Source organism: Gobio gobio (assembly GCF_949357685.1).
Source record: "Gobio gobio genome assembly, chromosome: 3".
Lineage (NCBI taxonomy): Eukaryota > Metazoa > Chordata > Actinopteri > Cypriniformes > Gobionidae > Gobio > Gobio gobio.
Window position 1 is genome coordinate 24,002,035 of NC_137099.1, and position 27,399 is coordinate 24,029,433.

Below are 27,399 nucleotides of genomic sequence, written 5' to 3' on the forward strand. Positions count from 1 at the left end.
ATGTTAGTCTAAAACTAAAACTTCAGTGACCACAATAACCATAAAACAACATTGGCAATAAATAATAATAATTCTAATATTGAAGGAATAAATCTAAAAAATATATTGACAATCTATCAGTAAGTGACAGCATCTCAAACATAACATGTAATATTCAAGTAGAGGTAATTAATATCATTAGCAAATTATAAATAGCAAAGCATCTTTATGTTCAATTACAATCATAATTCATCAATGCAGAACTACATTGATAAAACACTCTAAAAGTTCTGGGTTATTTCAATCTATGTTTGGGTCAAATATGGAAAACCTAAACCGTTGGTTTTTAAAAATGTAATTTGAAAATTTGAACAAATGGTTTGTCCATATTTGACCCAAACATTGGATGAAACAACCCAGCATTATTTAGAGTGTACTGACACATTCCTATGTATGTTTGTGTGTGATGTGGATTACGGGAGAGTAGCAAAACAAAGCAAACAAATCAAAGCAAAAAACAAAGTGTTTAAAGCAGGGGTGGCCAATCCTGCCTAAAAAAGTTTCTAGCACCCCTACAGACCTGGTTCAGGACTGAGCACTGCTGGCTTCAAATGAACCACTGTGAGCAATAGCACAACAGCCTTGTTTACACTCACAGCGTTTAAATGGCTGGAGGTTGCTGGGCCACTCTGCTCAACTTTGTCACATCACCAACAGTCGCTGTCACTTGTGTCGTCAGAAATTGTCCGTTCTCATTGAAAAAGAACCATGTCAGGTCACTTTATTGCTGCAAATTGCTGTCAGTGTGAGAGAAAAAAACAGCCCTTTACTTCCTGCAGACATGGTTTGTCAAGGGATAAATAAGAAGAAAATCAATTTAGTTTAGGTTTCAACACTCAGAACTCAAAGAAATGAATCCAGTTCAGAAACAGAAGTTCATTGTCTCTTAAAAGTAACATCTGACATTCATTATACATTTAAATCCATTTCTGAATTTGTGACCTCTTGGGCTTTGCATTAATTTCCATTTCTTCTTTCTTCACTGCAATTCAAGCACACAGCAGGAAGAATCTGAATGATCAAAGCTCAGCCCACTCAACGGAACCTTGTACGATTTCTGTTATGTCTTCCGACTCTTGATCCCAATGAGCCCTCACTGATGTGGGACATTGGATGTATCCAAGTAATGTATTCAGCATCCTCTCTTGATTTTGTATATACAATTTTACAATTATACTGTAATACAGAGCTTGGAAAGTAGTCGCTTTCTCACAGCATAAGTGATATCAATATCAATCGTTATGTCTACTAACAACCCCTCTTATTTTAAAAGCACATTTTTTAAACTAAATCTAAAGAGATGTTTTATTAAGTGCATTTTACAGAACACAGACACGAGTGTCACTTACAAAACTGTACTAGAGATCTAGGCTACTAATTTTCAGTGACATCTTGGACACATCCGTGTGAATAGTCGACATGGCAACCATGTCATATTCATTCTCCCGTGCTGACACAGACTTGCAGAGTCGGAAACCTCGGAGGTCACGCTGGAAGTTGCGGTTCAGGAACCCGTAGAACACCGGGTTTATGCAGACTGAGCACATCGCTGTTAGGTGACACAGCGAGAACAGGAGGTTGTGGGTACAGTTCATAGCCACTTCATGGTTCCAGTCGATGACGGCATTGAAGACGTTCAACGGGAGCCAGCAAACTGCAAATGCCACCACAATGGAAAAGAGCATGATGTTTATCCGTTTAGTCTCACCGCTACGGTTTTTGTTTTCCCGCATTCTGTCCATCATGTTATTACGCCGCTGCAGACGAGTGTAGATCTGAGTGGAAGAGAAGAGGGGGACAGACAAACAATCATTTATACATTTTTGGCCCTGTGGACAGTTAGTCAATTATTTATATAATTTATCGAAAATTATGTATTTTCATTTGCTAAGTAATGACAATTTCCAGCACATATCAAACAATGTATTGTGTTAAATACCATAAGCACTTTGGAAATTGTATCTTAAACATTTTTGGAATAAAGTGACTTCTTTGTCTTTCTAAGGCTAAAATCAAAATATTTGTATGTATTATTTTATTATTATTTTAACATTTTATTTATTATTTTATTGCATGTAGAATTGTATGTATCCTACACACATAATGTTAATTAGAGTTTCGTAATTTAAATGATAAATTATTACATGGTTTTCACCATGTAATAAATCAAATTTTTATGATGGATTATCATCGTTTATGACTAAAAGTCTGGATCTTGGAAGAGGGTAAAACATTAGTTTATTTGACAAGTCACAAAAATAATGGTCTAAAGCTTCCAGGGGGGGTTTAAAGTGCCACATATTATGCTTTTTCTGATATCACCTGTGAATGTAAGAGGTCTGCACAATTCATGTTTGTATTTCTGTAGTTCCCCTGTTCTATTCTAGTTGTCATTTGCTTCTAGTTTGTTCATTAGTTCTGTTCTCCTCTGTTCCCTGCATGTTGGTTACTCTGTTATATTGTTACTTGGTGACACAACTACTGAAGAACCGATTCCAAACTGCCTGAAATGTGTCATCAGTATTTCCAGTCTTACTTCCTGCTCAAACCTATGTAGTTTTGTAACACATTTGCATAATGCCTGCATATCGTCTTCATTGGCTGCCCGCAAACAACATCAACTTTGAGCCGCCAGTCACAACCAATCACAAAAGACTGGATCATTTGATTTTGACCAATCAAAGCAAAGTATAGGCTCTTGGAAAGGTGGGGTTGAGAGAGACCGAATCCTTTAAGCATCGTTCAGACTGTCAGTCCAAATCTGATTTTTGTGCATATCCGATTGGAATCCACTTATATTTAGCAAGTGTGAATGGCAAAAAATGCACATGAAATGCGAACTTGCATGTTGTTCTGTGCTAGACATGCAAGTTCCATCAAAATGAATGGGAATGCTAATACACAAAAAATTATTTTTGCCTCTTGTTCAGTTTAATTAATTAAAATGAGCTAAAGTTACATGATTTTTAATTTACTTAATTTCATTGTATTCAATCTACTTAATATACTTAAAACTGTGTTAAAACTATATAAATATTTTTTGTTGACATAACTGGATCCGTAGTTCCCAGCATGATTTGGAAGGGACTGCATCAGGAGGCTAGAATGCCACGTGGCTTTATCCGAAATCCGATCAGATCAGTCAGTCTGAAACGGATTTCCAGAAATGCAATTTGAATAGGATTTCAAACTGTACAAATGTAGCTTGAAATGGATTTTAAAAAAATTTCATGTGATTTTTTTGTAGTTGCTAAATCTTGCTGAATCTGATCGGATTTCAATCGGATATATGAAAATCGGATTTTGACTGACAGTCTGAACGTAGCCCTTGTCATGTTGTAAATAAAACAGCATCTGTATTCCAAAACCCTCTATGTTGCAGTTGTTGTTTTTGTTTTGTTACGCCATACCAATGCAACGTGCTAATGGACAGACAAATCGGATCTGAACAGATGTGATACACAGTGTGGACAGTTCACAAGTTCATGCTTGCAATGATTAGATGATTTAGAGTAAAAGAGTATGCTCATATGGCGTGCTGTCTGGGGAAGGGCTCTGAGCACGGAATGTGGATCTACAGTACTCCCCATAAAAGTCAATAAACTTGGGACAGAAGCGGGGAATTAAACTAACCCCCAAAAAATGTGTGCAACGAATAGGCAAAATGGTGTTGGCGGGGAGGAGCTTGGTTGGGAGGGCTCACTCGTGCAGCTCACAGCATTGGAAGGACGAGCCCTGCCAGCAGTCGAACAGGGAGTGAGTGATTTCAACCACCCGACCAGGAAACCTCACACGGCATCTGACGGTAGCATGCAGCTCGAAGCATCGGACGTGTAATTCTTGCCAGCCGAACTTGGGTGCGATTGATTTAAACTGCACGCAACAAACAACAGGGAGCCTGCAGCCCATGGCACTAACGTGATTCTAGCTGTCTATCTGGGTGGGCTCGCACAGCATCCAACGGGAGCATGCAGCTCACGGCATTGGATGGGCGAGGCCCACTAGCCATTTGGGTATAAGCAAGTTTGAATGCCGACCTGCCAGCAGGTGAACGAGATATGCATAAATCCATCCGTCCGGGAGGGCCCTCGCGTTATCCAACGGGAGCCTACAGCTCAAGGTATTGAATGGGTGAGCCCAGCCAGCGGGCTAACAGGGTATATTTGATTCCAACTGCACGACCAGGAAGGCTTGCACGGTGTCCGACTGGAGCCTGCAGCTCAACACATCGAATGGGTGAGCCCAGCCAGTGGGCTAATTGGGTGTATTTGATTCCAACTGCACGACCAGGGGGGCTCACACGGTGTCCGATGGGAGCCTGTAGCTCACAGCATCGGACAGACGAACCCCGCCAGTAGAAGAGAGGGGGTATGAGTGATTCCGACCGCCCAAATGGGAGGGCCCCCACAGCATCCTACGGGACGCTGCAGCTCACAGCATCTGACTGCCCTGCCGGTCAGTGACGGGAGATTGAAGAAGATATACATGAAATGGCCTTTTTTGGTTTGATCTGTCTTGCTTTGTTTAATAAAATAAGAAATTGTTTCGCCCTCTAAAACGGATATATCTGAAATTGGAAGATGGACTTTTGGGTCAAAATTGGAGGTAATGGCGAGTTTGAAGCACCTGAGAAAACTGAAGAAGGCTAAAATGAACATTGCGTCGAGTGTGAGGGTGGAGTTTGAAGAGTGATACCCTAAGCAAAGGGTGGAGGTACACTTAGTCAGAATTTCCAAAGTTATGGGTTTTCTGGCATCCATATGAGAAGGTTGAGATCTCTGAATACCTTTGATAAGGAGGGAGGTCTGTACTTTGTTCAAACTGAGAAACTAACTGTGGATTAATAATTGGACCCCATTTAAGTAGCCTATAGTGTAACCTGCTTGGAGGTTCTTGATGCCATTTAGATAAGAAATAAATAAAAATGGAAAGCCGGGAAAAATAAGGAAATGGAGAAGGAGAGCGATGATTTTCGGCAGCAGAATCCGAGGCACAGCCCAGGCTTGCTGAAGGCCTAACCAGGGACTTTGCTCATGCGTTTTTTTCTTTGGGAGTGGATCTAGGAGAGGGAACCGCAAACTGTAAGGAGATACAGTTGCGCTTTGTTCAAAATCCTGGAAAACTGCACTTCTGCATAAAGTAGTGCTCGTCTAAATCCAACACCTGTCCATTTTTAAATAGTTTTAATGAAGATGCCGAGGAGGATGGTGGATTTCTCACTGGCGGAGGCTGGTAAAGGCCAATTTATACTTCTGCGTCGAGTGCACGCAGAGGGTACGGCGTACCCTACGCATAGACGCGTTGGATACGCCGTACCCTGACGCGCACCTCTCCAAAAATGTAACAACGCGTCAATTCTACGCGGACCGCAAGCGCTGTGATTGGTCTAACAGAACCCTTCCCTCAGGTCAATAAATAAATAAAAAATCTGCGATAGGAGTGTGTGTGTGTGTGTGTGTGTGTCCAGAAATTGGATGATAGTTCCTTACGTCTGCTATAACACAATATTTTGCAGTCCAGCGATTCTTTATGGTAGTAAATAAATACATAGATCCGCTGAGTATAGTTTATTTATTTTCTCATTAAAACCAAAGATGTTAATCAGTAATTGTATATCAAGAACAGGGACACATTAGGGTACATTTCGTGAATGAAGTCTCCGCAACAGCAATCGATTGCTCGAGCCACCGCTGCTGAAAACAGCGCCACGAGCTCCGCATGATTTCACAAACACATTCCAGCGCCAGATCGCCTTATTTAACTTTACTAATCAACTAGAGATGCTTAATTTGTATTAGATACAACAACTCAAGCTGCAAGAAAAGCCGCTCTCTCACTGCTGCTGATAGTCCGACATGAATGTACAGATTCTACACAACAAGCTGCTTCTTCTTCGGCTGTTGTCTTGATTACACCAACATGCCGCCCCTAGGACACTACCTACTAGCGTCTGCATGTGTAATTGCACATTGACGCAGACAACAGCGCAGAAGTATAAATGCTCACGACGGTACACTACGGCTTACACTCGACGCAGAAGTATAAATTGGCCTAAAGCCTCGGATGGTAAGCCTCGTCATTTTGTTGGACAGGAAGCAGTACGGGCCAGAATACGGGAATGATTTATAGATTTTGACTGACAGTGTGAACATAGCCTTATTGAACCGTTTCAGACCCTGTGAGAAAAGAGGTGATGCTGCAATGTAAATTCTGGGAAAATGAAAGTGTTCTTTGATCTTGGATGCATGTAAACCTATTGTAGGAGACCTCCAAACAATATTAGGAACCTTTAGAATTACATAATAGGGGCACATTAATGTGATCTTCATCAAAAAGGTAGTACACATCCACATTTAGTATATATTTTAATTATTTTAATGCAGTCTAAAATCAACACCCTCCACCAACAACTACAGTACACAACCCTATGACATGCTTGCCAGAGCTCATACACTATAGCTGACTTGAGGGCAAACCATTATTAAGAACACAGTAGAGGAAAAGGCTGCTCTGACATTTCAGTTGATGATCTGAGTATGTGTGTGTGTGTGTATATGTGTTTTCAGGCTCTATGTCTTTTATATCATTGAGTCAACACAAACTAATGGAGAGAATACAAACATGGACCTATTTAAGGGCTGCAAACACAACGTTGCAGGCTAAATAATGGTCATCATTGTGTTGTCACAGAATGTTAAAGGTCCCATGGCATGAAATTTTCATTTTATGAGGTTTTTCAACATTAATATGAGTTCCCCTAGCCTGAATATTGTCCCCAAGTGGATAGAAATGTTGCTCGGTGTAAACCCGAGTTCTGGCTGTCTTTCTCTGCCTTTGAGAAAATGACAGGCCAGACGAGCCAATCCTGAAGTCTCCTGGTTTGACGTCCAAGCAGGAACGGTTTCCTCCCTTTCCTCCGCCCAGAGAATCTGGCACGCCCATGCAAACGCTATATTATTGTCCTCGGCTTGTGAACGAGTGAACGCTGGCAGTTTCTCAGTGTTTGGAAGCACAAATGAAAACAGAAGTCTTTTTTCAGTTCCTTCTGATCTGTGATCAGTGATTTCTGATGTGTAGCTAATTATTTATTATTCGTGCAAACACTGCGCCTTCTCTCTCTCCCGACATAACGGTGTTTTCGTGTTATCTTGTGAGTCAGTGTTTTTGTACGTCCTCGTCGCGTCTATCTGTTCTAAAATGTGCATACAGTCATGAGTTTCTGCTCAACATCTTTAGAGATAAACCTCACACACGCCGAAGCTCGGGCTGCACTGGCCGGTCGGCCTTCAACATCCCCGACCCCCAGTACTGCATCTGGCCCACAGCAGAGGCACCAAACGCGGCGTGAGATTAAGCAGAAGGGGGGTAAGCGTGAGCATATCCGGGCTAGCCAGCCTAGCCCCACAATAAACTGGATTACAATCGATTACTGCTGTTGTGTCTTTGTTTGCGCTGTGTACTCAACGCGCGTCACTGACACTTTTATTTTATTTTAAAAATAATGCTATTATCAACACTTACTTTTAACTCGTTCATCTCGACAGCTGTAATGGTACTTTGCATGTGTTACAAAGTTGGTAATAATGATGAAGACGGACTCGGTGTGACTGGGACTCGTGTTTATTCAGAACTCTCAGATACAAACACAATAAACTCGCGCTGACTGACAGCGCTCTCATAACTCAGTAGTTACTATAAATAACTTTGTTAGCAATCGCTGAGCTCTGACTCTGGTACATTAAGGCCCGGGTATACTTCACTTACCGCGCCCGGACGCGTCACGCGTGCAGCCCTGTCCGCGCGTCTTTCAAAGTATACTACACAACGGATGCGCGTGGAGGATCGCGTTCGACACATGCGCAGTAAAAAAGTGTCTATGCTCCACCAGACATCGGAGGGCAGCACTGAGTCCTGTCATCAACGGGACATTCGCTGGGCATGATCGGAGAAGAACTGTAGTGCATCCACCATTGCTACATAATTTGGAAGAAACACTGAAGAATCAACAATTCTCTCTTTTTTTTCCAAGCGTGTTGTTTTTAAACCGGTCTTTGCACACTCTTCTTCGACGGCTGAACACTGTGCTCAATACTGTAGGTGTTTCTCAATGTCAAGGATCCTTCCTCTGTAGGACTAGTCCTTCCAAGTCACTTCCTTCAGAGGCTAGGCGAGGCTCCTCTTTAGCATTCGGAGAACAAGTAAATGGAACAGGCTTTCAAGTGCGCGTCAGCCTCATTACGTCAGTGAAAAGGTCCGTTAGTCATCAATAACGTCATTTGTATAATATCAATACGGTTGTAATTTGTACTGGCATTTAAAAGTTAAACTTTACTTATATTTACTACGGTTATAACAAATGTTTGGTAACGTAAATACTTACACTTGAAAGCATATTGCCCCGCAAACGTCCGATATTTTGTATTTTTTGAACAAGATAGCAAAGCTGCGCGCATAGGATTGTGGGTGATTTGAGAACGCTAAGTGCGCGAAGTCTACTCGTATGCATCCTTTCCTGTATATGGCATATTTTTCAAACGAAGGACTCAGACCTTGGTTGAAATTCCGAGGATCCTTGTCATTGGAACAGTCCTTCGACGGATGTCGATGACGTAGCATCCTCGGAATTCTGGCTTCCGAGGATCCTTCCTTGACATTGAGAAACGCCTTGTGTTTATTGCCACCTAGTGGACTCTTCTGTACTGCTGGCGCATGCGCTGTTGCACGCGGACCGTCCGCGCGGTCACAAAATTTGGGCTGCGCGCGGACGGGGTGTGCGGCCGGCCGCGAGCCCTCCGAGTGACGAAAATTACGTCATGCGGGCGGTGCACGAACGCGGACGGCCGAAGTATACCCGGGCCTTTAGTGATGTCCGGTTCGCGAACGATCTTTCTTTTGAACCGGTTCTTTTTAGTGAACCGAATCAGTTCACCAAATCGGACTGAATCGTTCTAAACGGTTCGCGTCTCCAGTCAGCGCTGATCCATAATTTACTAAAGTTACTAACTTTCTGACATGAGTGACAGTCCCTCCAACTAGAAATAGACTAATAACCTGAAGTATATGCTGTAACTACAACAGTTCAGACATGCTGAGAACTGATGTGAAGTGAACTCAGGTCCATCCGTCTCTCTGGCAGCAGCTCGTGCCTGCTCCTGCCTCGTAGACCTCGTTAAACCACGCCCCCTCCGCTCATTTAAAATGCAAAGATGTCAGCCAATCACAACAGTGGGCGTTTTTACTGAAGTCTCACAGCAGACACGCCTCTTGAAGCAGGGCATTCAGCCACAGGGCAAACAGCAGTATAGACAAAATGCCTTTTATTTCTAAATTATGACATTTTATGATGTAAAAGTCATACTAACAATATAAGTATACCTCAGGAAACATTATAAAATAATAGAAAAATGCCATGCCATGGGACCTTTAATGTGCCTCAGGAAGAACACTGAACATGCCAAAAACAAATCAAAGCAAATTCTTGGAGATTTCTCCTATTCCACTCTAACAACAAACAAGACAGGTAAAAGGAAAAAGAGGAACTGTCATGGTTTTGAAAAACTATGTTTTCCATAAAGTGCTAATCAGGATTCAGGGGCTTTCCAGTGTCCATGCGCTAGACATGCAATTTCCATAGAAATAAATGAGAATGCTAAAAAAAACGTTTTACCTCTTATTCACTTTAATTAACTAAAATGAGCTAAAGTTATATTTCCTTTTGAAATGGTTCACTCGCATTGCATCAATTTTAGCTAACACTTATGGGGAAAAAATCCAGTTTTCTCAGAATCCTGAAGCCTGAAGCCCAAATAATTACCCCTTAATTAAAAAATACTTACAGTATAAATAATTTGCTAATTTTCCTGGTGGTTACCCCTTTATTCCCCAAATATGACATATTGTTCCCTTATACCTACACATACATACTTTATAATTACACTATAATTACCGAAAGTTGCGCTGTAAATTTGTTTTACTTACGCAGTACTTTCCGGGCTGTAATCTAAAGCGTGCGTTACCCAAAAGTCTCATCTTTCTTTCCTAATGATGTAAAAGCATTCTGTCCGCTTACAACAGAACATCTGTACAAGCTCCACCCACCGTGTGTGCACATGCATATGTATGCAATAGCTAGACAAGATGGATTAATTAATCATTAGTTCATTAGATGCCAACAGATCAAAGTCCAGGCTCCAGACTTTTCCCTCCTTCTTATTTTTTAGCTCTACTTTCCTCTGTTTTTGTTCTCTCTCTTTATTTGATGAATGGCAGCACTGGCACAGTGTCCTGTGACCTGAAATAACTGCATGACACAAAACCCAGAGGCAGAGAGAGAGAGAGAGAGGATGAATACACAGATTGAGATGCAAGTGTTTATCTACAACTTATTATTTACTTCAGTTCACATTTGAAAGCCAGCATTAGCCAGACTGGAATAGTGAATTTGTATACAGTATACAGTATGGTATATAATTTGTAGGTTTGTCTCCAAATAATTTTCCATGGAAAGCTGTTTTGTTTTGTGGGCTGATTAAATGTGATTCTAGGTCAATTTTACTGACAGCTGAACATAAAAAAAGTCCCTCAGTCATTAGGACTCATAAAGTCGTTGGCTCATACAGAAAGAGACTGATCTGATTCAATCCGACAGTTGCTGCCCTGCCTGGACAGCTAGAATCTTTGTTGGCATCACATTCTGAAGTATTGGACCATGGGATGGTTGGATGCCAGTAGCACCTAGGGATCCAACTGAATATAAATGCTTTAGTCATTCTCTGTGGTAGTGATAGACCAAAATATTGGCCAGGCCAATTAATTGGCTGGTATATGGCTATTTTGGACTGCAGTGAAAAGTGCACTTTATAATTTTTTTTAATACTGTGTTGTGAATTTACACTTATTTTACATTAAACTATTTGTTGCTGTTTCTTTAACTTACAGTAAATATGGGTCTTGAAAATGATTTACAAAGCCTTCATCATTTCTATTTGCTCCTTTTGATTAGATTTCATTGTTTTACCCTTGTTCCTTTATTTTCAATCTTGAAATATGAAAATCCTATTTATTATAAAAAATATGATTTATTGCCTGTTTAAAACCATCTAAACAAAGAGCAAAATAATCATGAACCATTTCTGTATTTATTGTGGAAACTATTTTTATCAATTACAAAAAAAATAAAAAAAATGTACATCATACAAAAAGGAAATTTCCACACAATAAAGGTAAATATCACATGAGCATAACATTGTTTTTGCACATCATTTCCAAATATGCTTTAGAAAATTATACAAAAAGTGTAAAAAATATTCTATTTAAATTTAGGATATATTAGAAAGGTTAGATATAAAATTAGCCTTTAAATGAGACAAAAAATTATTTCCATCGCCATTATTTCCAACACATATCAAACACACTACATTATTTGATATGTGGTGGGAATTTTCATGGCTTTTTTAAAGAAAAATTACAAAATTGCATCCATGTCCCCTGCTGAAATAATTAGCAACTATAGAAAAGTGAAATAAACTAGCAAGAGTATGAAAAGTGCTTTTGTTATTCTGTGGTGCAGTTTGGTTCAAACCACATAAAAGCTAAACAAAAAAAAGGGCAGCAGAGATGGAAAAAACAAGTGATGAAGAAGGAAAGAGAGAAAGAATGAGACGAATATGGATATGTGTGCATGTGGGTGTAAGTGCTGTTCCATTTTTGAACCAACCACCCATGGTTAATTGGGTGTAAAAGTGACAAGCATCCTTGACAAAATTCGGTCATTTCACTTGAACACCAACAAACGCTCAACAGCACTTGACAATCTGAACAGCGAACACTCGTCACAATGACGGCAGAATGCTCATTCTGTCACCCCACACACGCATTTTAATTTGTACAACTCTATTAGCATAATAATCTCCATAATAAACCCATTGCTGGGAAGCTGGAGCTTGTCACATGAATCTTCCTTTTCATTTACGCTGTTCTTTTATACATCATAAAGTTCTGAATCCTTTGTATTGTCGCATTTCTCCCCGTTTCTTTATTATTATTACTATTACTATTTTTGTACCCTTGGCAGGGGAGTGATTATGACTCATTCTTGTGAGGTCTTTGAATTTTTAAATGACCAGTTTTTTGCACAAACCCTTTCTTCTCATCTTCTGTCTCACTCTCTTACTCATTTATTCTGCCATTCTCTGACCAATCCCACCCTCTCTCCCTTCTCTTTCAAAACCTGCAGTACTGGGTTTGTGTTGGCAAAGAGCTGATGTGGCAGGTCATGTTGGCTGCTGGTCATGTTCAGTCAGAACATACACTCTGTTTCACGACGCTATGTCCAAAGCCACTGGATTCTGGGACAAAAATCCTCAGCAATAATACAAAGACCAGGAGAGACATGCCTTTTTGTTCGTTTGTGTGTGTGTGTGTGTGTGTGTGTGTGTGTGTGTGTGTGTGTGTGTGTGTGTGTGTGTGTGTGTGTGTGTGTGTGTGTGTGTGTGTGTGTGTGTGTGTGTGTGTGTGTGTGTGTGTGTGTGTGTGTGTGTGTGTGTGTGTGTGTGTGTGTGTGTGTGTGTGTGTGTGTGTGTGTGTGTGTGTGTGTGTGTGTGTGTGTGTGTGTGTGTTTGATTGCATTTCTAAGACTGCTATTCTATTGAAGTAGTTTTGTGTCTGCACTTGTTACTTGAAACAAGTAAAATGATTGTAACTTGTGTTTTGTTAATGCGTTACCCCGAACACCAGTAATGAGCAGCATTTAAGAGTAAAACTCTTGATTTTAATAATTTTGGATTTGACTGGATGATGAAACGAGAAGATTTACAGAATAGTCAGACCAAATGTGAATTTGCTGGTTAATATTTTCCAATACACGACCAATGGCCATGGCCTATAAGGGACATCAGTGAGAAAGATTTTGATTAAATATTGATCAAATTTAAGACAAACTAATAATATGCACTGAAGAATAGTTTACAACAAGACCATGAGCGTGTATAGTACATAACATTTTTATTTCGAGTTGACTTTTACGACCTGCCTCAACTCGGTATTGAGTCGCACTAAGCAGATAATATAGTTGATGGAATAGAACAGCTTTAAAATATATGTCAAATAATGGAGCTTCAACTGAAACTATTCACAGCAAGGTGCCCGCCCTTCCCCTCCCCCGTCCCACACACACCAAAAAAGTACACAGTAAAAAAGAGTAAAAGATCATACTTACACAATCACACATTGAGTTCAATTTCAATGTGAAATCAAGTCAGTCATTCGCATCACCAGACACTAGGTCAAACACTGACTGACTTATTTGCACTTTTTGCTCAAGGCTTTATAAAGTGTCTTGTTACTGGAATGTATAACGCATCATTTACCATGGCAGACATTTACTGTGCATGCAAAATGCTTGGGAGTAAGTGGAAAACTTAGTGTATTTTAATGTATTTTAGGGCTGTCAAAATTAATTTAAGATATCAATTAAATATCTTCAACACTAAATTCTTTAAAACATTTAACAAATTTGAAATTATTGTTTTATTCTGATTTTTTAAAGGTTTATACATCTGTTTTTTTTATCATGTTACTCAGTTTATCACCTTACCTTTAGACTACATGTTTGCCTTGTATGCCTCTTCTAACGGATAACTACAATTGAAATCTATGAAGTATGCTAGCTTAACATTTACGAATAAGTACTTAGATAAGCCTGAAAAAATGTCATACTGCAAAGCTCTCGGTGACATCTCACAGACCCCTAACCTCGCTGGTCAGACAAAAGCTGAACTCCCCAGTGACATGAAAAGAGCAACAAACATGTACAGCACATCTGCTTGAATATCATAGTTATTCAACAAGAGACGTGTACTAGGCTGTGATACAACAGTCAGGATGTTGTAGGAGGGATTTGTTCTGTTCTGTTCAGAGTCAGACTAACATGGGAACATAGAATAAATTGGACTCTCCACAGCCCACAGAGAGTCATGACAGAGAATTGAGCATTCCTGCCGCACCCCTAAAATGATTATTTAGAGTTAAATTATGTTACATTATTCAGTGTCATGGGAAATTGTATTTATTTCTGTTTTAACAGAAATAAAATCAACTTCAGTTGTTATTCTAAAGTAAATAAAGAAAAATAGTATATAGTATAAGACTTCTATAATATTGTAATATTCCAATTGCTGTCACTTGAGATTGGAGAACAAATGGAGACTTTACTTAAAGGAATAGTTCACATTAAAAACAAATCTTTTTTCATTACTCCCCCTCATCGTATATTTATTTTTAGAGGAAGATAAAATCTTTTCCTTTTCCATCAAACAGCTCTTCATAGTGACCACAGACTTTAAGCTCCAAAAGAAACAAAAAGCACTATTAAATTGGTATATGATTCATGCACTATATTAGAAGTATTCTGAAGCCATTTGATAGCTTTTTGTGTGAAACAGGCCGAGATGTAAGTAAATTATTCCCAAATATAATCTTGATCCCGGCAGCAGCTCTCAAATCAAATATTTCGCCTTTGATGATGTCAAGGGTTTAACATCACGATGAATAAATGATGTCTAATGCCACTGACGCCCAACATGCATATCCGATTAGTGAATTCGATCAGTGAATAATGACTTCAGCACGAGGTCAATATAAACTTGTATTAAAATCACTGTATGGAAAAGATCTACATTCATGTTCTGTATAAAAAATGTTTTACAGCAAATGGCAACATAATAGTGACCATTTTTCTAAAATTTCATTACATCTAAAATATTCTCAGTATAAATGGACAAAAAATACAATGGAAGTCAAAGGAACTTAAACTGTTTGTAACCAACATTCTTCAAAATATATTCTTCTGTGTTCTGTAGAAGAAAGAAATGCTGTAAATGATGATATATTTTGCATTTTTGGGTGGAATATCCCTTTAACCTGTTACCTGTTAGATGTGAACTTAAATAGTACAACTTAATTAGTGCGTATGAATACAGTCATAAGGCTGGTCTCTTTTTAAAGAAGACACTTCCCAAATTATTGCAGAAGTGAACACACTTCAAAGAATGAAAAAGTTTACATTTAACATAAAGCAAATGTACTGAACTAAACCTTTTTTATACAAAATATATCTTTTACAAAATGATTTGGACTTAAATAATAGCTAAATCTAACCAAGTTGTGTTTCAAATTTTGAGTTAATATTACAAAGTTTAAGCCTGCTCTCGTTTCCATGAGATCACAATGTCCAAATTTAACGGGATGAATTTTGAGTGTTCTAGCTCACTTTATTGTGTGTAGATGTGAAAGGCAATCAAATCCAGCTACCAGGACACTGACAGTTAATATTTTTGTGGAAACTGCAAAGGCGTCACTAGGCCTTTTTTAGGGGGGCTTCAACCCGTCAGAAGCAGAGGTGTGTGTGTTGATCTGAGCCTCATTGGTCTGTCACCGCTCGTCAATGTCAAAATATTTGAGAAAACCAATCAAATCAGAGGTGGCCTTTATGTACTCACAGATGCTACTGAGGCTGAGCGCCAATTTTAGCAGCAGGACTCAACGTCAAGTGTGAGACATGTAAGTAGCTAAACTAAACATTTCATATTTGACAGCTGCTTCTTTAAATCCGAAATGTTAAACCAATGACAAAAATATTCAGGCAAATTAAAAACTTTTGTCTAATTTCGCCATTTTGAATTGAAATAGGCCTATGTAATGTCATTTATAATATAATTAACAAACAAGAAATATTAACAAAGCCGTTTTCTTCAAATTAGTCATAAGATTAATAGTAATGAATGTGTGCATATTGTAAATTTATATAATTCCATTTGTAGCATTCAGTAAATAAAAAGCTCAGCTTTTTTCAGCCTGTATTGGGCATAGTATAGGCCTAATGAATGTGTGCATATTGTGAATTAATTTAATACATTTAGTTACCTAGCTTTCCTGGTAGCCTTCAGTAAATTAACATGTCTACGAAAATTATTCATAAAACATAAATATCAGTTAAACATATGTTTTACTGTCTTCACTGACGAAAATGGAAAAACTTCATCAGTCATATCTGCCCACTGACATGGTTTTCAAGCTATTGTTATCTAACTTTTTGGCATTCAGAACATCTAAAATTGCACATATGTTGATCATGTAAATCAAAATTTTCTCAGGGGAGCAAGCCCCCCAACCCCCCTGACTACCTCACATTTGGGATCTCTGATTATAAACCTGCCTACATTGTATGATTAAGGGATGTACAATATGGTCATGCAAAATAAGGCATTAATATTTGCTTTATAAGTAATAATAAACAGCCAATATCCTAATATGCATACTAATAAGCTACTAGTTAATAGTGAGAATTGGACCCTAAACTAAAGTGTTACCATATTTTTTCATACCCTCACTGGGGGCTGAGCTGCCCTATAATGAAAATCCTAGAATCGCCCCTGGGAAACTGTATTACTTTTTTTCAGAATTCTTTGAACAGCATTTATTTTTTTGTAACAATATAAAAGTTACTTAATTGTCACTTTTGATCAATTGAATGCATCCTTGTAAATTCATATTATACATAAGTCCATATTACCTAGACCAGTGTTTCTCAACTGGTGGTTGAGAAACACGACTCGAAGTGTGCAGTCAAACAAATTACAACAAATGTAATTCTATGTTTTTCTGATCCGAGACTTTTATTTTGAAAGACGTGCGTGAAAGCTGTTGACACTTCTGTCAGACACAGTTTGAAGGGTTAGTTCACCCAAAAATGAAAATTAGCCCATGATTTACTCACCCTCAAGTCATCCTAGGTGTCTTTCAGACGAATAAAATCAGTTATATTAAAAATGTCCTTCCAAGGATTATAATGGCAGTAACTTGTTGGGTAATTTTTGAAGTCCATAAAAGTGCATCTATCCATCATATAACTGCTCCACACGGCTCCAGGGGGTTAATAAAGGCCTTCTGAAGCAAAGTGATGTGTTTGTCTAAGAAAAAGATCAATATTTAAAACTTTATAAAGTAAAATTTCTAGCTTCCGGCAGACCGTCCTCTGTATTCAACTTATGGAAAAAGTGTAGTGCCTCTCGCAGTTCAAAATGCTTACGCTACGTCTGACGAGTGTAACTGGTGTGCAATGTCATCAGACGCTACGCATTTTTGACTGCGAGAGGCACTACACTTTTTCTGTAAGTTGAATACAGAAGACAGTCCGCCGGAAGCTAATTTTCATTTTTGGGTGAACTAACCCTTTAAGTCAGGGGTGTCCAACCCTGCTCCTGGAGAGCTACCTTCCTGCAGATTTCAGTTCCAACCCTGCTCCAACACACCTGTCTGTAATTATCTAGCACCCTGAACACCATGAGTAGCTGGTTCAGGTGTGTTTGAGCTCAAATCTGCAGGGTGGTAGCTCTCCAGGACCAGGGTTGGACACCCCTGCTTTAAGTAAAGAGTGCCAGGTGAAAACGTGTTGTCCGTTTTAGTATCTGCAGCTGCGGTCAGATGAGATGTTGTCAGGCTACAGTATATACCAGTGACATTATTCAAACATAACTTTCATAACTTGTTACGAAATAAAAAGTCTCTCACCTCAGAAAAACAAACTTTCCTGTCCTGTCAGCCATTATACTGTGCTCACATGCACTCTGCGTGCTGTTATCACTTCATTATAAATTAATTACGAGCATGCAATGTCATATAGTTATGTTGTCTATTAGAAAGTCATGAAATTACCAAAAAGAACCAATAAATCACGTAACTGGTACTTTGTGTGGTAGCTGAGAAGGATTTGAATGCAGATATGATGTTCATTCTATTCATCAGGGGCAGTATTTATGTAGATTTTTATATATTTTTTTAGAAATTAGGTCCTAAAAAAAAGGGTCGCAGTTAATGACCATGGGAAAATGAGGGTCCTATGGCCAAACCGGTTGAGAATCTAGAATCTCATCTAGACTATGCTATGTTGTACATGAATATTTATACTCTTACAGTATGTCAACAATTAAAAAAAAAACAATCAAATATATGACCTTTTTTTGCTCGTCGTTCTGCTCTTACCTTCAGGTAACAGATGAAGATGAAGGTGAGAGGAGTGATGTACTGCAGCACCAGCATGCCAGTGGTGTAGGTGAGCTTGATTTCTCTGGAGGGCCACTCTTCCACACACACCACCTTTCCCCTGTACTGTTCCTGAAACACTGAGGGCAGCTGCTTCAGTGGGGCGTCTGTCACCCTGGAAAATAACAGAAAGGGTGTGGCAGTGAGGGCGGCCAGGGCCCAGGTGAGGCTGATGCCCAGACAGGCATGATTCAGGCTGGGCCTCCATCCTCGCGGGTGCAGGATGAGCTGGTGCCTCTCAATGGCAATCAGAACCAAGGAGAAGATGGACACTGAGACAGAGCAGCACTGAACCAGGCTGTTGAGTTTACACATGACCGCCCCAAACACCCAGTGGTCCATGAAGGTGTAGATGAAGGTAAAGGGCAAACACACTAGGGACATCAGCAAGTCCGAGACGGAGAGGTTTGCGATTAAGACGTTTGTGACGTTGTGAAGTTCCCGTTGCCGAGCAATGACAAGGATGAGAGCAAGGTTGCCCACAACACCCAACAGTACCACAGCACTGTAGGCAATCGCCATGATAACAAACAAAGAGTGGCTCCCGTAGCACTCATCGGCATATGCAATTGCGGAGAGGTTAGCGAAAGAGCAATTGGATAGATCCAAGGAACAGTTCAGAGCAGTGAGTGGTGGAATTGGTGGAGACAGGGCGGAGTCTGGCATTGTTCCGCCTCCTCTGCAGTTATTTGGTGTAGGTTTAAATCAGGTGATCTTAGACTCCTTCCCTCCAGGTAACAACCTTTCCAGGACCACGTTTTCGTGATTCTGACAACATACTGTGGGGACATAAGAAAACATTTCAATCAATACTCACAAAAGACAAGACGTCTCTGCTGTCATGTTTGATTACGGACCAATCCAGTTATAAAAATCAATAAATGTTCCTTTCAGTTTTATTTAATAAAGAGTTATTTTAATCTTCTTGCATCACCTTTGTTATTGACCTCATTTTTAAGACTTATATTAGACTTTTAAAGGGCAAGTCTCTCTAAAACAGATTTTAATTGTGCAATAATAATTCATCATCCAAAAGCATTTCTCAGGCGATGTATTAATATAAAACATTTTTAAAAATAATGTTTCCCATTTCTAAAAGCTAAGCCTGCGTCGGTGTGCATGGAATTGAAAAGTTAATTAAGATTTTGGCATTTGATTAATTTTATTTGTATATTTAAAATTAAGCCATCAAATAGTCCTGGCTGAGCTACTGATAATAATATGAATAAAGCAATTTGATTTTGGCGCATTGCCTACATACACACACGCACATGCTTAGGCATTTTCCATTGACTTCTATTGTTTTCATAATAAGCTAATGATATATTCTATCCCCTAAACCCTTTCTGCATGTTTGCATATGCATTAAGACATTATTTAGTATGTTGATTAAGCCATTTGCAATCTGACCCACATATTTCTATTTTCTTCTTTAATATACAAGATGAACACACACAGACATCATAAAGATGTCGTAATTTTACTTCCAGGCATAAGCACAGACACAGTCCAGACATAAACTCCATGAATGACTCGTATTGGTCTATATATCAGAGTGTGAAGCAGGTTGTCAAGGTAACAGAGGTGACAAAGCCTCTCTGGTCCCTGGTTCTTTCATCTCCCTCTTCTTCTGACTCTATCAGCAGCCAAATTCAAGTCTCTAATTTCACTGGCCTATCATTCAGCATGTTCAGTTAGTGTGAATAAATTGAATGAGAATGTATTTGAACGGCAGAGACATTACAGGAAGCCCAGCCGTGAATCTAACCTTTCTTATTCATAGCAGGCCAATTCGCTTACAGTATAATAGTCTCCTGCACATGAACTGCAATGGGATGTGTAGACGGTGGATAATCCCAATAGACTGAAGCTAAATGGCAGGCCAGTCACATGCTCTGTGTAGAGTATTCCCTTGACAGTACTTTTCTACAAAGTGACCTTAAGAGTAGAGTGGGCTACAAAGGGAATATGCAAGCATTTCAAGCAGGCACTTAAATGTCAAGATGAAGTAGGAGTCATTCATTTGTCTTTGCGTGCTTGTAAAGGGAAAAACTAATTCACTGTGCAGCGTATTAAAAATTTATTCCAGAGATGTTAAATTAGATACACGGCTACTGAGAAATCGCTCAGAATGTCACTTAGCACCCAAGGAATGTGCAAAGGTATAGTTAACAATTATCATAAGAATATTTTATGGACAACATATGGCTAATGCTATGACAAATATTACACCTTATTGTTTAATGTTCCAGCCGAGCCTCATTAATACATAAACTGTATGAATAAAAGTCTCTTATCGCACTGACATTTATCTTTAATCATTTAACAGACTCCTTTATTCAGTGTGACTTACAAACTAGGAGCGATTCATCCTAAGGAGGTGGTGACATGAAAATTGCTACAATACGTTCCAAGATTGTTCCGAGAACTACACACTAGAACTATATATAGATAAAAGCGAAAAGTGGTGAAAGATACTTTTTTTTTTTTTTTTTTTTTTACGTGTTATTACAATTGCAGGTTTGAGTCGAGTGCAAATGGAAGAGATGTCTTTAGATGTTTTGTGAAAGTTAAAAGACACTTGGCTGTTCGGGTGTCTTGGGTATTTAATGCATGCATAAAGCATATCTGGGTTATGTTTACTTGAATAGAGCATTCACTGAAAGACAATCCGACAGGTCTGTTTGTCTTTTTAAAAATATGTTAAAAGCCATGATAAAACCTTCCAGACAGCATAAAAAGGAATCTATTTTCTAAATGCATGTTATCGATCTTCTTATGAACAATTCATCCATGCATATGTTTCATTTAATTATTTGACCTTGTAATATTTACAAAAAAATGTTGATATTATATAGTGAAACAACACTTATAGACTCCTACAACATTCGTCATAAACTCCGCCCTTTTTTACAATCTAGTCCTTGCATTCAGATCTGCCTCCATTCAACAACTAGTGAATTGAACCAAGTACCAAACTTTTTTATTTTTTGCTTTTTTATCTTTTGTATTATTATTTACTTTTTTGTTTTCAGAAATTATCTGTTGCTACTTCCATTACATCGTGACTTTAATGTAACATGGTCCAGTGCCCGGACCTGTTTCAGTTTTCCTTTACCATCTTTCACTCTATTCTCAAAAAAATATTTTGCAATTCAAACACAATGTAAAAACTTAAGTTAAGTTGCTGCCTTAAATTCCGAAGTAGGCCTACAATCAACTTTATAAGTCTAAATGGCAGTAAATTGACTTGAAAAATGGAATGTTGACTTAAAAAAGTTGAAAATTGTTTAAAGAATGTAACTCTATACCCTTGCTTCATTTAGTATACATGGACCATGAATATGAATATTAGTCCCTGCCTCCACTTAATCAAACCAGCTTACCTGATCCACTCGGTCAACTATAAACGCTGTACAATGGCTACTTGTATAATATATTGGTTAATAATTCAGCCATATATGTCTGAACCAGAAACTGATTCAGAAGAAGAGGAGGAAGAGCAAATTATACAGGGTCACCTACAAGTCATCAAGTAGGCCCATTAGAATGGTAATGTGTTTTATGTATCGCTCTCTACAACGTCGGACACATAACGGTAATTGATATGATTAGCCTTGGGCTTGACTACATTATCAAACAGCTAATAATGTGTTGCTAATGTTGCCCTAACGAGTCAGACCGCTGCATTCTAAAAATCTGCATCCTTAGAAATGCTTTGAACATCATAGAATGTCAGTGAAGAAAGGCATAAAATATAGTTCATCATAACAAAAATGAATCTGATTTTTCTTGTCCCTTCTTAAAAGTGTGCTCACTGTGGAAAAGCCCCAGGGATTGGTTACGTGTTTTGTGCAGGGGTGGTTTCAAATCCTGCATCTTTGGTACACTAGAGTTTTGAGGAGAAAATACTCAGCAATGGTATTGACTTATATTGATGAGTTAAAGTAATGTAAAAATATATGTTGTTATGACTTACTGATCATATAATTTTTTTTACAGTGTACACAAATTTTACATTCAAGCCTAAATATTTTTAGAGTGTAGTGTCTGTAGTTCTTGTATTGTTGATGGTCACAAAGTTATTTCCCAACTGTTCTAAGTAGGCCAGTAGTCCACATTACCCAGAAGTTAGTCAGTTCACCCAAAAATAATAATGCGGCCACTATTTACTCGCCCTGAAGTTGTTCAAAACCTACATGCTGTTATTTTTTCTGAGAGACACAAAATAAAAATGATAAAGATTCTTGATGCACCATAAGGCTGTGTCCACCAAAGCATTTTTTCACACAGGCATTTTTTTAGCAGAGCGCCTAGTGTTTTCAGCTGGTGGACACACAGCCTTAAGTAGTTAATTCATATATATATTCAAAATGATACAGTATATCAAAGACTTTAGATCTACAAACATGGTGCAATCATATTACATTAGCTGCGTCTCATTTCAGAGGCTGCGTCCTCCAGAGGTCACATTTGAAGGCTGTATACATCGATGTCTTATTTAAGAAAAGTAAAGGTAATACAATTGACGGTTATTCTTTATGAGTTGTAAAATACTGTAATTTTTTCGTACTTTTCTTACTAACGGTTACTTTTCTTACATGAGACCGTCTCGATGATTATATGCAGCCTTCAAATGCGACCTCTGGAGGATGCAGCCTTCGAAACGAGATCCAGCTTATGTATGGGAAAAAGTGCAACACACAATAATTCCCGCCTTCTAAGTAAACGAGCCAATCGCTAATTGGTAAAGTCATGTGCACTTATGACTGCACTGGTCCAGCCTGAAAAATGCAGTGAAATAACTCGCCTTAAAGTATATATTCAGAATTTCTGAAACCAAATAAAATTTCAATCAGTTGATCCGGTTTAGAAATCAGACTAAGTTGTTCACAAATCAGACTGATCTGGTTCAAGATGAAGTTCGACTCACTGACTCAATGATCCACTTGCAGCTCAAGATATCGAAAAGCCCACCGGAAGTAAAAAATCAGTGAATACATTTTTTTTTGGCCTGTTTCTCACACAAAAATAGCATATGGCTTCAAACAGCTTGTACTTTTTTAGAGCTTTTGATATTTATTTATTTTTTCTTTTGTAAGTCACTTTAAATAAAACAGTCTGCTAAATGATTAAAATTCAATTTTAATGAGACAAGAGACCGTTATTCTCACTGTGTATTAATGAGGCTCCACTGAACATTCAATAGTCACAGAATTTGCCATATGTTGTTCATAACAATAAAATAAATCCAACTCTTATTCTATTATACTATTATTCACACATTGTATTTGTTACCGAGGTTCCACATGAAAATTAAACAGTAGGGTGTATATTTTTGCCATTGCATTGTCCATATGTCCATTGGACATAATCTGCGTTTGAATATAAAAAAGGTTGTGTGAAGATTCTTCACAGAATTATCTTCTGTGTTCTTCAGACAAAAGAAAGTCATACAGGCTTTGTAAAACCAGGAGGGTGAGACAGAACTGTCAGTGTGTTAACTATTCCTTTAAGATAAATTATGGCACTGATTTGTCTCAGAAACTTGTGATTATTGGCAGCCCAAACAATATCAAATTAGAATGTATGGTCAGTACTGACCAGTTTTTTTTAATGAGTTGATAAACTAATTAGTTAATTTGTTGTCAGTGAATCATCACCATGACAATTAGGTCATTGACTGTGGTCTTTTTAGAGCCCCATGGAGAAACTCGTTGAAGAAACTATGTGCGCATAATGAAGATGATATGAATGGCATTCAAATCAAGTATTTTAGCCTAAACAAGTTTCAAACCTCTGAAAAAAGAAAGAAAGAAGATATGCTCCCATTCAGTGCTGCAAATTGTAGTCAGTTACTGATTCTAAATTTCATGACAAAAATTGTAGTTAGTAAGGTATTCCATTACATTACACAGTTAAGGTAAAATAATCAGACTACTTTTAGATTACTTTTGACCTAACTCATTTATCGCATTGATTTCAATAGGACAATCTTCTACCATAATGATATAAAATACAAAGAATACTTTTTTTATTAAAAACTTTAAATATTACATTATGTCCTGGTTTCCCAGACTGGGGTTCGTGCAGGGGTTTGTGAGTTTAATGTAAAGCTAAGAAAAATCTAAATAAAACAGACTAAATAAAAAAGATTACAAAAATATTGTATTTGTTTACCTGCATGTCATATGACCATTAAGTGACAGAGAAGCATGAAATTAATGTATTATTAATATTGACTTAATTTTATTATTGACCTAACTTATTAACTCAAAATATCATTAGGTCAAAGAGTTTCAGCTGATAAAAAAGTTGGGCAATCCCTGCAAATATGAAATGATGTGAATTTGTTTTGTGTTTGTGTTTGAAAGACAGAAACCTTCTAAAGACAGCAATATAAGACTTCAGATGGAAAAAAAGATGGAAAGTCCGTCTGACATTTTTCTTTGAAATTCGTTTTTAATTTTACTTTTATCAGTGACATTTCAAAAAAAAAAAAAAAAGGCATTTCAATAACTGACTAATAACCTTTTCATTGCCATTAAAGTGAAATTACGGAACCTAACATAGGAGCCTGATATGCTTGTGTAAAACTAAAATGTCAGTCGGTCTTATCAGTTTTTGCATCTGAAGCCTTCACATGGTTAAATGACTCACTGAGTGACAATTAAAATAATGTTCGTCAGGAGTTGATTAGATTAAATGTTGCAATGTTGAGAAAAGAAGTAAAAAGTTAAATGATTTTTGTAAATCCAGTGGGTCCAAGTTTCAATGATAGGCATGACCAGTGGCTGGTCTGTGTGTGCAACTCCACAAACCTGGAAGACATATTTAAGGAAGGTTGTAGGCTATATAAGAAGTAGGGCTTTTTTTAGAAAGGAAAATTTTAAAGATAAAAAGTAGTTTGGAGAATCAATGAATTATGAATAATTCACTACCATTGTGAGTATAACATGTAATCATGTAATCAATAAAAAAGTGTATTTTCTGATTACGAGTATTTTAAAACGTAATTTTTGGAATCAGATCATAACCCGGATTGCATGCAAAGATTTACTATCCACCACTGCTCCCATCACAATTTGAGTTTATGACAAAAAATGACACAAAATGTTCTCCAAATAGAGCTATTGGGAGCCATGGGAACCAAACGAGGGAGAGAGACTGTACAGGTGAAGAAGGAGAAAGATGGAAGAACACAGTGACATATCACTGACAGAAGATGCAAAGAATAAGATTGGGAACGAGAGACAGAGAGGGTGGAAAAACAACTGTTATAAATTATATCTGATGCCAGTGTTTTAGTAAAACTGCATCAGATTTTAAAACTGATTTGTGTAGGCTCATTTGGGGAATTAATAAAAAAAAAAATGTATATATATATAATATTTTTTTAAGCTATGAGCCAGTTGCAACTAAATGCCTCTAATCATCCAAATTTAGCAAGAGAGAAAACAATATATATATATATATATATATATATATATATATATATATATATATATATATATATATATATATATATATATATATATATAATTATTATTATTATTATTATTATTATTATTATTTTTTTTAAATATAAAAATGAATTCCCCAAATGAGCCAACACGAATCAGTTTTAAAATCTGATGGAAAAATATATGTCTTTCATAACACAGCACCAGACATCCTTCGGCTTGAATGATGACACAAAATGAACTTTGATATTTTCAGTCTGCACCAGGAATTTATAGAGCACCATAAAAGACAAATTCACAGAGAAACAATATACTGTGTAGGCTATCTAGTGTTGAAATACAATGTTGACTGACAGGACACAAATATTGATTTGAGCTCGCCAACACATTACCTTAATGTCTTCTCTTAACAATCTGAAATGTGCCATTAAATCCTAAAGAGAAAGATAAGCCCGTCCAAGGAAAACATTTAGGCTAGGTGTGCGAGGCATCTCCTCACTGTCCTCTCGTTCCCACAGCTTCAATGAGAGCATTACAATCAATTATTGCGCGTTTTTAGCCTTCAAACTCCTGAGTTAAGTGCTTTCATTGAGTGTATCGTAAACAGGTCAAAGTCCTGCAGGTAGGCTACTTTAATCCTCATAGCCTAATGATCCATTTCTTCTTAACCACTAGCTGAGCTCGGTATTTCGCTTTTGGGTGCTCAAAGTTTATTTTACAACGTATAATGAAATCAGTAGAATCTATGTATCCTATATTTCAATGCGTTTCCCCAGATGCCAAAACGTGTTAAATCGCAACTTAACAGACAGAATAACATCAAACATATAAAGGGAGAATAGACCGCATTGCGTGGCTGGCTGCCCTTAAATAATATGACATTTTCGTAAACGGAAAAAGCAGAGGTTATTACGATCGAGTGGAGAGATCCGGAGGGTCTCCAATTAAGCGCGTTCGAGGGTCTTACCTGAAGCGCTTCACGCGCGGTCGGACCTGAAGGCACACGCGCGTCTCCATCAGTCTGAGTGAGTGAACGTGTGTGTGCATCACTGACACTTCTCCGCGCACACTGAACTGACAGCTGGCTCAACTGCGCCTCTGCACAAGCGTTACTCACGCGGGGTCCATGGCTGTCCAAAAGCACCAAACGCCACAGATTCACAGCGTGCCATCGTGATGCGTGACACGTATTGAAGAGCTGGTGAAAACATGTCTCCAGATCGTTTATTATGAGCAAATATATCATTTGACGAGGTTCTTTACTGGCAATATTGGTGAAGAAGAACATTTAACATCCATGGACGGAACCATTCCATTGCACAAAAAGCTTCAGTCCCACTTTGCAGAGGTGGGACTAAGTCATTGTTATGCAAGTCACAAGTAGACCTAAGTCTTGTGTATCATTGGTTTTTAGAAGGTATAGCCCATAAAGACTTTCCAAGTCACTGATAGCATACATATCCGGGCCTCATCTGGGCCACTGGCACCTTGCCACTGCCAGAACAGAGCCAGATGTGCCATGGTTGGCTCAGATGAGGCCCGGATATGTATGCTATTGCCAGCCACACTCAGGTTGAGTCATCGCCGTCATTCCATGTGGGCCTGAAGAATGTGGGAGATGTGGGCCACAACTGGGCCAGATGTCATTTGCTATCAAGTACAAGTCTCGAGTCATTGTTGTCTAAGTCTTGTCTTCTTTGATTATGAGTCGAGTCGTAAGTCCTCAAATTTGGGACTCAAGTCCAAGTCATGCGGTCAAGTCAAGTCCACAAACCTGATATTAAGTGTCTTTAATTAC

At 38.2% G+C, this 27,399-nt stretch overlaps 1 protein-coding gene across 1 annotated transcript; it reads right to left on the bottom strand.

Annotated features, from left to right (window-relative positions):
- Nucleotides 1-732: 732 nt before the first annotated feature.
- npy1r (neuropeptide Y receptor Y1) lies at nucleotides 733-26,983 on the bottom strand. Its single transcript, XM_079811870.1, has 3 exons — nucleotides 26,569-26,983; nucleotides 18,079-18,917; nucleotides 733-1,814 (listed from the first exon to the last, which is right to left on the bottom strand). The coding sequence occupies exons 2-3, from the start codon at nucleotides 18,802-18,804 to the stop codon at nucleotides 1,398-1,400; spliced, it is 1,143 nt and encodes a 380-aa protein (XP_079667996.1). The 5' UTR covers nucleotides 18,805-18,917; nucleotides 26,569-26,983; the 3' UTR covers nucleotides 733-1,397.
- Nucleotides 26,984-27,399: the final 416 nt, after the last annotated feature.

Coding starts and splice junctions, on each gene's coding strand:
- npy1r (XM_079811870.1), bottom strand. CDS start 18,804: ATGCCAGACTCCGCCCTGTCTCCACCAATTCCACCACTCACTGCTCTG. Junction 1,815..18,078: donor TCTTCATCTGTTACCTGAAG/GTAAGAGCAGAA, acceptor TCTTCCACTCAG/ATCTACACTCGTCTGCAGCG.